The sequence below is a fragment of the Melozone crissalis genome, unplaced genomic scaffold, assembly GCF_028551555.1.
Source record: "Melozone crissalis strain CALT ecotype California unplaced genomic scaffold, PUWL_Pcris_2 ptg000140l_1, whole genome shotgun sequence".
Classification (NCBI taxonomy): Eukaryota; Metazoa; Chordata; class Aves; order Passeriformes; family Passerellidae; genus Melozone; species Melozone crissalis.
In genome coordinates, this window is record NW_026535913.1 from 1,191,315 (window position 1) to 1,205,477 (window position 14,163).

The 14,163-nt window shown below is 53.0% G+C and overlaps 1 protein-coding gene across 1 annotated transcript; it reads right to left on the bottom strand.

Annotated features, from left to right (window-relative positions):
- Window positions 1–11,707: 11,707 nt before the first annotated feature.
- LOC128948639 (olfactory receptor 14A16-like) lies at window positions 11,708–12,640 on the bottom strand. Its single transcript, XM_054293403.1, has one exon. The coding sequence runs from the start codon at window positions 12,638–12,640 to the stop codon at window positions 11,708–11,710; it is 933 nt and encodes a 310-aa protein (XP_054149378.1).
- Window positions 12,641–14,163: the final 1,523 nt, after the last annotated feature.

Below are 14,163 nucleotides of genomic sequence, written 5' to 3' on the forward strand. Positions count from 1 at the left end.
GCCTCTTGTTTCCATGGGGCCCCATAGTGTCACAATGGCCCTTTGCTTCCATAAGGCCTCACCGTGTCACAGGGGTCTCCTTGGTGCAGCAGTGTCACAGTGGACCCTTGGTTCAGTGGGACCCTGCAGTGTCAGAAGGGTGTCCTTGGTTCCACAAGGTCCTGCACAGCCCCTTGGTTCAATGAGACCTTGAGGTGTCATAATGGTCTCCAGTATTCCATGAGGCCCTGAAATGTCACAATGAACCTTTGGTTCAATGAGTCCCACATTGTTCCATGAATCCTTTGTTCCATGGAGCCCTCTAGTGTCACAATGGTCTCCTTGGTTCCATGAATCCTTGATTCCATGGAACACCACAGTGTCAATATGGTCCCATTGGATCCACAGGGCTCCACAGGGTAACAATGGACCTTTGGTTCCCTGAGGTTCCACTGCATCACAATAGATTTTGGTTCCATGAGGTTCCTCAGTGTCTCAATGGCCTCTTGGCTCAATGTGGCCCCACTGTGTCACAGCGGCAGGTGGTTCCATGAGGCTCCATAGTGTCAAAATTGTCTCCTTGGTTTCATGAAGCCCTACAGAGCCACAATGGACCCTTGGTTCCATAAGCTTTCACACTCAACAATGGTCTGAGCTACAGAGTGTCACCATGGATCCTTTGTTCCATGAGGTTCTATAGAATAACACGATCACCTCGATTCTAAAAGGTTCTGCAGTGTCACAATGGACCATTGGTTCCATGCAGCCCCAAACTCTCACAATGACTCCATGGTTCCAGGAGCTTCCATACTGTCAGCAATGGTCTCCTGGGTACCATGAGGCCTTGCTCTGATACAATGAGCTTTTGGTTCCATGGGGTTCCACTGCATCACAATGGACCCCTTGTTCCATGGGGTTCCAAGTGTCACAGCTTCATCCTGGGTTCTGTGAGCCTCTGCTGTCACCAAATGGCCAAAAGATCAGAATAAGACTCCTTAATATTAATTTGGTGTTTCAGAGAGCATCATTTATTCAGGCCTGAGGTCCAGCAGGGGATAACTCCTTATGTGAACACATGATTCTACTATTGTATAGCTTAAATACTATGGTATATATTAATACATACCATAGTATATAAGCTATATTATAATATACATATTTATATTTAATATACATATAGGTCACTATGTTATAATATACATATTTATATTTAATATACACATAGGTCACTATGTGTATATTAAAATTTACTCATTTCCATAAAACAAACCCCAAGTTCCCAGATTCAGTCCTTGCTTTTTCTATCACTTCAATCTTGAGCCAGATGTCTTCATCTTCTCTTCCGACCATTCCTGCTGGGAGAGCAGCCTCTGAATGCTTTGTTTCTCTGCTGAAAGTTCACAGGCACAGTAAAAAGTGAATTAACCCTTTTGGTATCAAGCTCAAGGCTTTGTGTGGGCAGGGAGAGGCAGGCAGGAGGCAGAGCTGTCAGCAAAGGAAGGGCCCAGCCAGGTGGGGCAGCCGGGGGATGCCGAAAGCCTGCAGGGACGGAGGCGCAGGGCAGGAGCAACGTAGGACAGCCTGGGCTGCACAGGGCACAGGGATGGGCAGCATCTGCAAGACAGCCCTGACAGATCCAACTTGGGCAGCACTTTAGCCAGGGCAGACACAAAGAGCACCAAAGTCCCAGACGGTCATTAAAGTCCCTGTGCTGTGTCTGTGCTGCTGAGCTGGGCGTCGGGCTCCTGGCCCAGAGGCAGCTCCTGGCAAGGGCAGCGCTGCAGAGAGACAGCTCTGGCCAGGAGCAGCTCCTGTGCACAGCCCAGCAGGGCTGGGGTACTGCCAGGGCCCCTCAGGGACACCAGCAGGGCACAGACAGAGCTCACAGGGGCTCAGCACTGGCAGGGGCTGTGGGATGGCCCAGAGAGGGCTCTGTCACAGCAGCAGCTCTGTGGCTGTGTCCTAGAGGCACAGAGCGGCTGTGATGTCAGCAAGGGGCTTTGTGACAGCACAGAGTGGGCTGTGTGAGGTCATAGATTGGGCTGTGACATCACAGAGTTTGTTGTGAGGTCACTGAGCAGCTACAGCATCACAGGGGGGATTCTGTGACATCACAGAGCAAGCTGTGACATTATGGCATGGCTGTATTACAACATAGAGTTGGTTGTGAGGTGAAAATGCGTGCTGTGACATTACGGAGTGTCAGTATGACATCACAGAGAGAGTTTTGTGACATCACTGAGGGGGTGGTGACATCATAGAGCAGGGTGTGACATCACAGAACAGACTGTGACAGCACAGGATGACTTTGTGACATCACAGAGCAGATGTCTCACATCATAGGGTGACATCACAGAGATAGCTGTGTGACATCAGAGATGGCTGTGTGACATCACAGAATGGGCTGTGACATCACAGGATGGTGTCTGACATCACAGGAGCTCTGTGAGGTCACTCTGCCCCAGCCCCCCTCACAGTTCCCCACAGAGCAGTCCAACCCTGCTCATGCACAGAGGGGTCCCCTGTCCCCTCGGGTCCCCCCGCCCCCGGCGCCGCAGCCTCCCCCAGAGGATGTTCCACGAGATCGACCCCAGAGCCTGACACAGAAACAAAGCAACAACAAAACCAAACAAAATCTGGGCAATCAAACCAGAAAGGAACCAAGAACTGTCCCTGTGGCAGGGGATAAACGGAGGGAGGGGGACAGACAAAAGGACGCAAAGGGCAAGGATAAAAGGAATACAGCCCAAAATGTTAACAGTGCTCAAATTTAACAGGACTTAACTCATACCTTAAATTTAACTGATACCTTCAACTTCACAATTTAGCAAAAGAACAGCTTATACAATACTTAACATAACCTAAAACCTATGACTTAGCAATTTAACAGAGGAATAACACTTAACAATATGTAACTCATATAATAACTTACATCATACCTAAAAACTTAACAAAAGAACAACTCTTAGCAGCATTTAACTTAGCTTAGACCTCGTGGCTTAACCTCACATACAGGCCTGATGGACTCAGCTATCCAAGGCACTCAGACCCCTCAGAGAGCAACATTTCTGCCACATTTCCCCAGCACAGGCACTCCTGTGTGCACACAGACACCAAGAGTCAGTGCAAGACACCTGTGAGCAATTCCCCTGAGGGCAGGCAATGCTCCCTGTGGATCCTTTGGCATCTCCCCAGTGGGTGAAGGGTTGAGCCTGGAGGAGTGGGGGGATCAGCCCAGGCTCCGTCGTGGTTGGGGATCCCCGAGTGCAGCAAACGGGAGAGTTCCCAGCTGGGAGAGGCCCCACTCAGAGGGAGTTGCTGGCCCAGGAGAGCTCCAAAGGCTCCTTTTGGAGCGCTGTTTGCAGGGCCCCAAGAGAGGGGCTTCAGTCCCAGCAATGGTTCATCCTGGCTGCACTTGGCACCAACAGCTTTCTTTGGCAGTGTGAGAACAGGGATGTTGTGCCAGTGAGGGAACAAAAACAGCTCCCATGGCCGCTTCTAAAGGAACCAGGAGCTGGTTGGGCAGCAGCAGTGCCTGGAGCAGACAGTGTTTGTACTGAGCTGCAGAGGAGCTGAGCCCAGGGGCTGTTGTAAAAGGCCGAGGCCCAAGGAGCATTTCTGAGCTGGCAGGGCGGCCTGAGAAGGGGAGGGGGGAATGCAGCAGCACAGGGCCATGGAACCAAGGGACCATTGTGAAAATGTGGGGCCCTGTGACACCAAGGGACCATTGTGACACTGTGGGGCCCTGTGAGACCAAGGGACCACTGGGACACTGTGCGGTCCTGTGTCACCAAGGGACCATGGTGACACTGTGGGGTCCTGTGACACCAAGGGGCCATTGTGACACTCTGGGGCCCTGTGAGACCAAGGGACCATTGTGACACTGTGGGGCCCTGTGAGAACAAGAGACATTGTGAAAATGTGGGGCCCTGTGAGACCAAGGGACCAGTGTGACGCTGTGGGGCCTCATGGAATCATGGAGAGCACTGTGACATTGCTCGGCCTCACGGAACCAAGGGGACCGTACTGACACTGTGTGACTCCATGGAATGTAGGGATCATTGTGACACTGAAATGCCCCATCAAACCAAGGGTCCACTGTGACACCGCGGACCTCATGGAACTGGGGAGACCCTTGTGACACTTTGGGGTATCATGGAACCAAGGGGCCATTGTGACACTGCAAGGCCCCATGGAGCCAAATGTGCATTGTGACATTGCAGGGCCTCGTGGAATCGTGGAGAGACCACTAAGACACTTCACAACCTCATGGACCCAAGGGGCCATTGTGACACTGTGGGGCACCATGGAACCAAGGGGCCATTGTGACACTGAGTGGACTCATGGGATCATGGAGAACTTTGTCACACTGTGAGGCCCCATGGAATAAGCAAAGCATTGTATCACTGTGAGGCCTCATGGAATCAGTGAGAACATTGTGACCCTGGAGGTCTCCACAGAACCAAGAGGACCATTGTGATACTGTGGGGCCTTGTGAAACCAAGAGGCCTTTGTGACACTGCAGGGCTGCATGGACCATAGGTCCATTGTGACTTTGCAGGGCCTCCTGTCATCAATGGTCCGTTGTGACACTGTGGAGCTAAAGGAGACCATTGTGACACCACAAACCCCCAGGGTCCAAAGGTCCATTGTGACATTGCAGGACTCATGGAACAGAAGAGTCACATGACATTGTGGGGCCTGTGGAACCACGGAGACCATTGTGACACTGCAGGGCCTTCTGGAACCTAGGGGCCATTGTGACATTGTGGGACTCCACTGAACCAAGGGTCCACTGGATCCAACTGCAGATCTTCCTGTAATCAACAAGTCCTTGTGACACTATGTGGCACCATAAAAATAAGAGAACACAGAATAGGTCTGGCTGGTTTGACCTCCCAGGAGCAACCTGACTGATCCAACTGACCTTGACATATTTGGGGTCTCATCTGCTATTGAAACAATGGGGCTCCTTACTTCCCTTCCTATAGAAAAGATCTGTTCTCCTCCAGGCATGCTTGGCCAGAATTGGCGTTTCACCTCCAAATTTCCTTATATCCAGGGATTGTTCCAATAGGAATATTGCCAGGACAAGTCTGGCTGGCAATGGTCTCACAAGGGTCAACTCCCATCTGGCCCCAAAAAACTTGGCAAGGCTCTGTGCATTCTTTCCAATGGGAAAGAAGTGTCCTGCTTCTTGAGGTGCCCATGGCTGAGATTGGGTTTCCACTTCCAAAATTCCCTATATCCAAAGACTGGTCCCAGACAAAATCTGCCATTCCTGACAAGTCTGGCTGGCCTTGGCCTAGTGAGTCTCTCACCTGCCTTCCAAAAACTGGGGCTCTGTGCTTTCCTTCCTATGGAAAAGAGCTGCCCTTCTAGGCCAGGTGCCCATGGCCAGAATGGGATTTCACCTCCAGCACTGCCTGTTGTGACAGACTGGAGAAGATTGTTGGATCGAAACATGTTATGTGTGGGGGAAGAAGGGGCAGGTCCAACCTTACCCTCCCCTGTAAGCTCAGCCCTGCCTTGCTCTAGAGCCCCAAACACCCCAGAGCCTCTATCCCAGCCCAGCAGGGTCTGACAGTCCCTGGCACAGCACAGGCAATGCTCCACAGCCACCTCTGGAGCCACCAGCCCAGCTCCTGAGGGACCAAATGAGCCCAAGTCCCACCTGGGGGAAGAGCCCAGGAAGTCCAAGGGGTATTGAAGGCTGACCACAAGGCAAGCACACATCTTGACCCTACGTCCTCTTGGAATTTCCATTTGAATGCTGCTGGAATCCAGGAATTGGTAGCTGTGTGTGTGCTTCGCTGTATCATTTTTGTCATTCTCTCTTTTTAATTCACTCTTCTTGCAAATTTTGAGTAACTTAAAATTGAACAGGCTCAGAGTTTGCAAAGTGTAATGGGCCAAGTCAGTATTTTGAGAAGTGTTTTTTGTTGATTGAATGTCATATGAATCTCGCCTTTTGCCAAAGTTCCTCTGATTTTCTAAAGTTCCCAGTAAAGGTTGTTTTGCTCTTTTGAGCTCCTGATAATCTCTTGTGGGTATTTCTCCAGAGCATCCAACTCGAAGAACACAAATAATTGTAATTCCTTTTAAATGTCTCACTGAGAGAGTTGTTTGGGGGATGGGAGTCAGGGCTTGTGTGCCCTGCTTGGCCCAGCCCAGGCAGGGCTTTCCCAGCCACATTCCACACTCCATTTCCCAGCTGGAGCTGCTGGTGCCTCTGACTTGTGCTGCCCCAGTCCCAGGGACGCTCTCCTTGTCTGCCCATTCCCCCACGGTCTCTGGGCAGGGATGGCCTCAGTGGGGGCTGCTGACATCCTCAGCACCTTGGAGGCTGCTGCTGCTGAATTTTCCTGCTCCAGAGGCTTGTTCAGCCTTCAGATCTTCAGTGCAGGAATTCAGTGTCCCAGGGCTCATTAACATTCAGAACATCTTAACAAGCCAAACCCCTGGGAATAATTTGATTTTCATTTTCAAATCTTTTGTGGTTAATTAGACAAATTCCAGTACTCTATTAAAGTTGAATAGATTACTTAAAAAAGATTACTTAGGTCAAATTTAGGGTTTTTTTCCTGACAATTTATTGATATGTGCTATCTCCAGCTGACACTGAATCCAAGTACCTCCTCATGCAGTGTGAATAGATATGAAAATCAAGACCGTTCATGGCTGACAATCAATCAGACTCTGTCCCTACCCCTACACCATCATTTCTCCCATCCAAGCTCTGGCACTCAGAACAGCCTTGTGCAAATCTGAGCTCCCTCCAGCCCAGGCTGCATCTGCAGCTTTCAGCTCCTTGGCTCCAACTCCCACCTGCTTTCCTTAGAGAAGGAGCTGCCCGAGACACAGAGGGATGTTCATTTCTTGTTCAGCCAACAAACCCATGGGAACTGAGTTGGTGCTGGAATTCAATGCCCTCCTCATCCCACAGCAGCCCTGCATTTTCCTCCTGCAGCCTTGGTCTCCAGCACAGCCATGGAGGCTCTTTGGGCTCTGGACTGTTCCTGCAGCCCCAAGGGCAGCTGAGCTCTGCCTTTGGCACAGTCAGGTCTGGCCAGTGCAGGCCCTGCTCAGCAATTGCTTGTGTGAGCCTGGCCTTGCTGTCAGCCCCGGCAGTGGCTGCCTGGCCCCTTTGTGGCCCTGTGCTGGCCCAGCCATGGTGGCCCAGCCCCTGTGCAGCCCAGCCCAGGCCAAGAGAATTGCGGCTGGGAACGGCCCCTTTGCCGTGGTGCCCACAGCAGCCTTGGGGCTCTGTGCCCCATGGCCTGCCTGCTGGGCAGCCTCTGCCATCTCCTACAGAGCCCGTGGCACCTGTGGGGCTGCACAGACAGCCCTGCCCCGGGCTATGCCGGCCTCTGGGGCAGCAGAGAGGCAGCCAGAGCTGGCCATGGCCGAGAACAGGCCCTGAGCCCCACAGGACGATGGAGCTGGGCCACAGCCAAACTCAGCCCAGGCCAAAGCTGGGCTCAGCAGCCAGGGCTGCCAAGGGCTGGGCACAGAGGCTGGCACTGACAAATGTGCTGGACCCCCTCCCTGCTCTGTCCATGCCACCAAGGGCACAGAGCAGCCTCCTCTCTGGGCCACTTGCCTGTTTGCAATGGCCTGTATGCAATGCCTTTCACAGGCTCTGGCCCTGCCCCACAAGGTCTGGCCTGAGTCCTGCCCCTGCACACTCAGCCAGGCTGAGATGGACACTGATGGTTTCTGGGCCAGGCTCTCAGAGCCCAGCCCAGCTCCCTGCAAGCTCTGCCAGCTGCCCTGAGCTCTGGGCAGCACCAAGGGCCTCTCCCAAGCCCAGCCCAGCCGGCTCTGGCCCCACAGCTCTGCTCAGGCCAGGCTTCTCTGGGCACTGCCCCACGGCCTCAGCCCCTGGCAAGGGCACAGCAGCAGCTGCAGCTGCCACAGGACTCAGCCCCAACCATGGGGGAAGGTGCTTGGCCAAGGCCAAAGGAGGCTCCCTGGCTGCCCTGCTCCCCTTGGGCTGAGGTGCTGAGAGCTCTGCAGCCCCTGCTGCCATCCCATCTACCCAGGGCAGCACAAGAGCCCTGGCCTTGGGGCCCTCAAGAGCTGCTCCTGCTCCAGGCCCAGGGCCCATGCCAAAGCTGGGGCAGCCACAAAGCTGTGCTCATTTCTGTTCGTTGTTGCTCTGATGGGGATAGATCTGCTGGCACTTGGAGGTTGCTGATGAGTTTTACTACTCCGGGTGCCTCTTCTTTCTTGAGCTCTTCAGTTCAGGAATTCACTGGAAAAGGCTGTTAAACATTTGTTCAAATCACCCAAACAAGACAAGCCCTTGGGAATAATATAAGTTTTCAGTTCTTCTGTGATTAATTACACACATTTCAGAAATGTATTCAAAGTGAATATACTGTACTGAAAAAAATGCAGAGAGAATTGTTTTGTCCTATTTTTTTCCTGTTTATAAATTGATATCAGCAATGCAGTGTCCAGTTGATATTGACCCCCAGCACCTCCTAATGCAGCATGAATACATACAAAAATCAAGACCCTTTATGGCTGACAATCAATCAATCAATCACAATTTCTCCCCACCATTTCCCTTATCCAATCCCTGGCACTCCTATGGATCAGGAATTGTGCGCCCAGCAGAAGCAGGGCAGTGATTCTTCCCCTGTGCTCAGTACTGGTTGGGCAGCACACTGTTAGGTCACAGGAACTGGCTGCCCAGGGCAGTGGGTGAGTCACTGTCCCTGGAAGTGTTTATGGAAAACTGGATGTGGCACTCAGTGCATGGTCTGGGTGACAAGGTGGTGTTGGGTTCCAGGTTGGACCTGATGCTCTCCAAGGTCTTTTCCAACCTGGCTGATTCTCTCATGATTGTGACCCTGCAGGTGCCTGGGGAAGCAAGGGGCCATTGTGACACTGCGGGGCCTGGTGGCACTAAGAGGACCATGGTGACATTGTGTACGACATGGCAGCACAGAGCCAAGGGGCCATTGTGACACTGTGGGGCTGAATGGAAGCAAGGAGCCCATGGTGACAGTCTGGGTCCTGGTGGAACCACAGAGGCCACTGTGACACTGCGGGGCCTTGTGGAACCAAGGGGCCATCGTGCCACTGCAAAACCAAGGAGACCCTTGGGAGAGCCTGCGGACGTGGAATCAAGGGGCCATTGCTCCATTGCAAGGACTCTGGGAACTGAGGGAACAATTTTGACTCTGTGGTGCCCCATGGAACCAAGGGGCATTCATTGGGACATTGCATCACCAAAGAATTTATTGTGGCACTCTGAGGCCTCCTGGAACCACAGAGGCCACTGTGACCCTGCAGGGCCTCTTGGAACCATGCAGAGCATTGTGACAGAGCAGGACCTGGTGTCACGATGGGGCCATTGTGACACTGCAGGGCCCCATGGAACCAAGGGGTCAGTGCTGCTCCTCAGTGTCACATATTTTATGTGGACATATTTTATGAAAAATCCTTTTGATAGGTATTTTTCTCCTGAGAACCAGAGAGGCCTCAGAAACTAAATGTAAGCAGCAATTATCTGCTGCTTTGGAATGCAAAGGTGGATCTTTGATTGGTGTCATGTGGTTGTTTTTAATGTCCAATCACAGTTTGGCTGTCTTGGACTCTCTGGTCAGTCACAAGATTTTATTATCATTCAATTCTTTTCTATTGCTTGCTAGCCTTTTGACGAAATCCCTTCTTCTATTGTTTTAGGATAGTTTTAGTATATAATTTTCTTTTAATAAAAAATATATAATAAATTTATAAATCAGCTTTCTGACACAGGGATTCAAGTTTCTTGTATCTTCCCTTGTTCTGTGACCGCTGTGAAAACCACCACACCTCAGGGACTCCTGAAATGAAGGAAACATGTTTGACCTCATGGTGGCTCTTGGGACCAAGAGACCATTGTGACACTGTGGAACCAAGGTGAGCATTGCTGCACTACCAGACCTCATGGAACCAAGGATCCACTGTGACACTGCAGAGCCCTGGGGGACCATGGTGCCATTGTGACACTGCAGGGCCCAAGGATCCAAGGGACTTTGTGATACTGAGTGCTCCCATTGAACCAAAGGGACATTGTGACACTGGGAAGCCTCATGGAGTCATGGAGACCATTGTGACACTGTGGGGCCTCGTGGAACCCTGGTGACACCAATTTGGGTGGGAGTGTTGATCTGCTGGAGGGTAGGAGGGCTATGCACATGGCCCTGGACAGGCTGGATCCAGGGCCAGAATCCAAGAAGGTGAGGCTTAACAAGTCCAAGTGCCAGGTCCTGCACTTTGGCCACAACAAGCCCTGCAGCACTACAGGCTGGGAACAGAGTGGCTGGAGAGCAGCCAGGCAGAAAGGGACCTGCAGGGACTGATGGGACAGCAGGCTGGACATGAGCTAGCCGTGTGCCCAGGTGGCCAAGAAGGCCAATGGCTCCTGGCCTGGAGCAGGAATGGTGTGGCCAGCAGGAGCAGGGCAGGGATTCTTCCCCTGTGCTCAGCGCGGCTTGGGCAGCACCTCGACTGCTGTGTCCAGTTCTAAGTCCCCTGTGGTGAGTAAAAGGAAGAAATTTGTAGCTGGAAGAGTAAAGAAAGCACAGGTGAAGACAAGGAAATGCTCAGGGCAATTTGGGGGTGGCTGCCAGGCAGCCCTGGCTCTGAGCAACAGCGTCTGCAGTGGCACAGGAAACTCCCAGCTGATGGGAACAAATTTTCTGGTTGACTGCAGAGGCCAGGACAAAGCTGAGTGGTTTCCCTGGTGTCCCCCAGCCCTTGCTGGCCCCAGGGGCTGTAGACATTTGTGCTCCCTCAGGTTCACGTCCCCACAGCACCAGCATGGGGGTGCTCCCCCTGCTGTGTGCAATGCAAACAGGGGCTGCTGAGCCAGTGCTGCCATGTCTGTGCCTGCAAGGATGGGGCACCTGTGTGAGCTGGGGAGAGGCCAGGGCTGCAGAGGAGGGATGTTGTTGGCAGCTCCATGAGGATGCTCTGGGACGCTGCCCTGGGCTGTGCAGCGCACTGGGGTGTATCAGCCCCTGCTCTGCTGCTCCTTCCCTTCTGCTCCATGGCCCTAGCAGAGCACCATCCATGCTGTTTGCTGTTTGCTCCCAGCCTGCCCACGGCTGGCCTGGAGCTGCTCATGAGGGTTTTCCATGCTGAGCATTGGCCTGGGTGTGTTCTTGAGAGAGCCTGGGCAAGGAGCCTGGAGCCCCCAGGCCCTGGCCTGAGGCGTCAGCACTGCCCTAGCAGTGCCCATGGCATGTCCTGGCTGCAGCCCTGGCACTGCCACCCCCAGGACTGTGCCTGGCCCTGAGAGCACTCATGCCCTACAGCAACACCAGGGCCACCAGGGCAGTGGGGCAGGGCCACAGCAGCAGCACTGGCAACACCAAGTGCTGCTGCTGCTGGGCACAGCTGCTGGGCCAGCACTGATCTGCCCCCAGCTCTGCACATAGACATTGCTGCTGCAGCTCCAGAGAAGGCAACAAAAGGGCATCTCTGCAGAAAACTCTGCTGGGAGATCCCTTAGTTCATTTAAAGCACTGAGGGTGCAGCCCCTCATTTACACAGTCTGTGGCCACAGGGAATGTGGAGAGAAACAAAAGAAGAATCAGTGCAAACAGTGACAATTTTATAGACAATATTAATACTTAAAATGAAGGAAAAAATACCACCACAGCCAAACCAATCAGAAGTATTAAAGAATATTTTTATTTCAAATGATTTGCAGAAATTGGCCAGCAGTTTAATGTTTCTGAAAGTATCCAGTCATCAGTCTCCAGACTGCAGTCTTGAGCTCCTGGTTCCTCAGGCTGTAGATGAGGGGGTTCAGGGCTGGAGGCACCACCGAGTACAGAACTGACAGTGCCAGATCCAGGGATGGGGAGGACATGGAGGGGGGCTTCAAGTGAGCAATTGCTGCAGTGCTGAGGAATAGGGAGACCACGGCCAGGTGAGGGAGGCAGGTGGAAAAGGCTTTGTGCCGTCCCTGCTCTGAGGGGATCCTCAGCACAGCCCTGAAAATCTGCACATAGGAGAAAACCATGAACACAAAACAGCCAAATGCTAAAGAGATGGAAAACACAATTAGCCCAAATTCCCTGAGAATTGAGTGCGAACAGGTGAGCTTGAGGATCTGTGGGATTTCACAGAAGAACTGGTCCAGGGCATTGCCATGGCACAGGGGCAGGGAAAATGTATTGGCCGTGTGCATGAAAGCATTGAGAAAGCCACTGGCCCAGGCAGCTGCTGCCATGCTGGCACAAGCTCTGCTGCCCAGGAGGGTCCCGTAGTGCAGGGGTTTGCAGATGGACATGTAGCGGTCGTAGCACATGATGGTCAGGAGATAAAAATCTGTTGCTGAACAGAAAACAAAAAAAAAGACCTGTGTAGCACATCCTGTGTAGGAGATGTCCCTGGTGTCCCAGAGGGAATTGTGCATGGCTTTGGGGACAGTGGTGCAGATGGAGCCCAGGTCGCTGAGGGCCAGGTTGAGCAGGAAGAAGAACATGGGCGTGTGCAGGTGGTGGCCGCAGGCTACGGCGCTGATGATGAGGCCATTGCCCAGGAGGGCAGCCAGGGAGATGCCCAGCAAGAGGCAGAAGTGCAGGAGCTGCAGCTGCCGCGTGTCTGCCAATGCCAGCAGGAGGAAGTGCCTGATGGAGCTGCTGTTGCACATTTGCAATGTCTTGGCATTGAGATCTGTAAAAAAAGTAATCGTGCAATAGTTGTGTTTGGAAATGACTTTAAATATCTTAGCACAGACTGAGGGGCACTTTCTCCCCATTGCCTGCCCAGGGCTCTGCTGCCTGGAGCTGTCCCTGCCAGCAGCTGCTTACCTGTGCCAAGGGCTGGGCCCTGACAGTGCTGCCAGAGCCAAGCCCAGCCCTGGGGGCTCAGCTCTGCCCTGCAGACCCCTCCCACCTCTGGCACTGCCCAGGGGCCTCTCTGGCTCTGCAGGCTCTGATGGCACCATCAGAGCAACCCTGAGGAGTCTGGAAAAGTGACACTGTTGCTGCCTGTAATGGGCCCTGTGCTGATTTCTCTCACTGCCTGGTTTATTGAGATCTGAGAGAATTTTTTTTCCCTCAACATTAACGGAGAGATGAATATCTGTGGCCAAAATCCAATTTTGGCAAACCAGAGCAGTAGAGCAAAAAAGCAGGATTTTCTCTTTTTATGCAGCCGCTGTCTCACTATGCTCCATGTATAAGCTACTTGGAAATGTTCTACTGTTAAATGTTACCCTAGAAGCAGCCCTGAACAATGCAACGTCCCCACCACACAAGGAGAACACTTCCAAGCATTAGCAGCTGTCTCCTCCCACCCAGATCTTGTTCCTCAGTGCTGGCAGCAGCTGCCAGGGCTGGCTGAGAGCTGTCCCTGGCAGGCAGCAGAGTCCCTGCCCCAGCACAGCGCCCTGGGCTGCAGGACCCTGCTCTGCAGGACAGCCCTGGGCACCCCTGGCTGCTCTGCACAAGACACAATCAGAGAATGTACTCACAGGGTCTGTAGGCATTGGGATGTTCCAGCTTTAGGACATGGCTCCAGGAGCTGCAGCTGCATTGTCCTGCAGCCAGAGGTTCCTGTGCCAAGGGCTGGCAGTGATTCTGCCCCAGGCACTTCTCAGCCCCTTCCCAGCCCTGACTGATTGAAGCTCTCTGTGCCTCTGTGCTGTGCCCGGGCTGGCTGCAGGCAGTGCCCTAGCCCTGCCGGGCTGGCAGAAGAGCTGCTCATCAAGAGAAATGTGCTTTTGAAGCTCTTCTTGGTTACCAGGAGCTGCCTCTGTGCCAGGAGCCCAGCCCAACTCAGCAGCACAGACACAGCACAATGACTTTAATGAGCCTCTTGGGCTTTGTGCTCAGGCCCTGAACATCAGTAACTGAGAAGGACCTGAAGAAACCTCTTCAGAACTCCAAATCAGAATCCAACTCCAAACTTTCTTGGACTTTTAATGGGTCCCACTGAGGGACACAACTGAGAAAGTGTCCCCAGGCCCCAAGCAGAGCAGAAAACTGGAGGCACTGATGGCAGCTGCGGACAAAGAGACAGCTGGGGCACAGCAGGGTCTGTGCCACCAAGGGCTGTGAGGAGACACCTTGTCCTGAGGCACTGGGGCCTCCTGGCACAGCCCCAGCCAGGTTGGGCACTGTCAGCCCCTTGTCCTGCCCTCAGCATCCCCCCCTAGCCCACATCCCTATG

Excerpts from the sequence above, each read along its gene's own strand:
- LOC128948639 (XM_054293403.1), bottom strand. The coding sequence starts at position 12,640 with ATGTGCAACAGCAGCTCCATCAGGCACTTCCTCCTGCTGGCATTGGCA.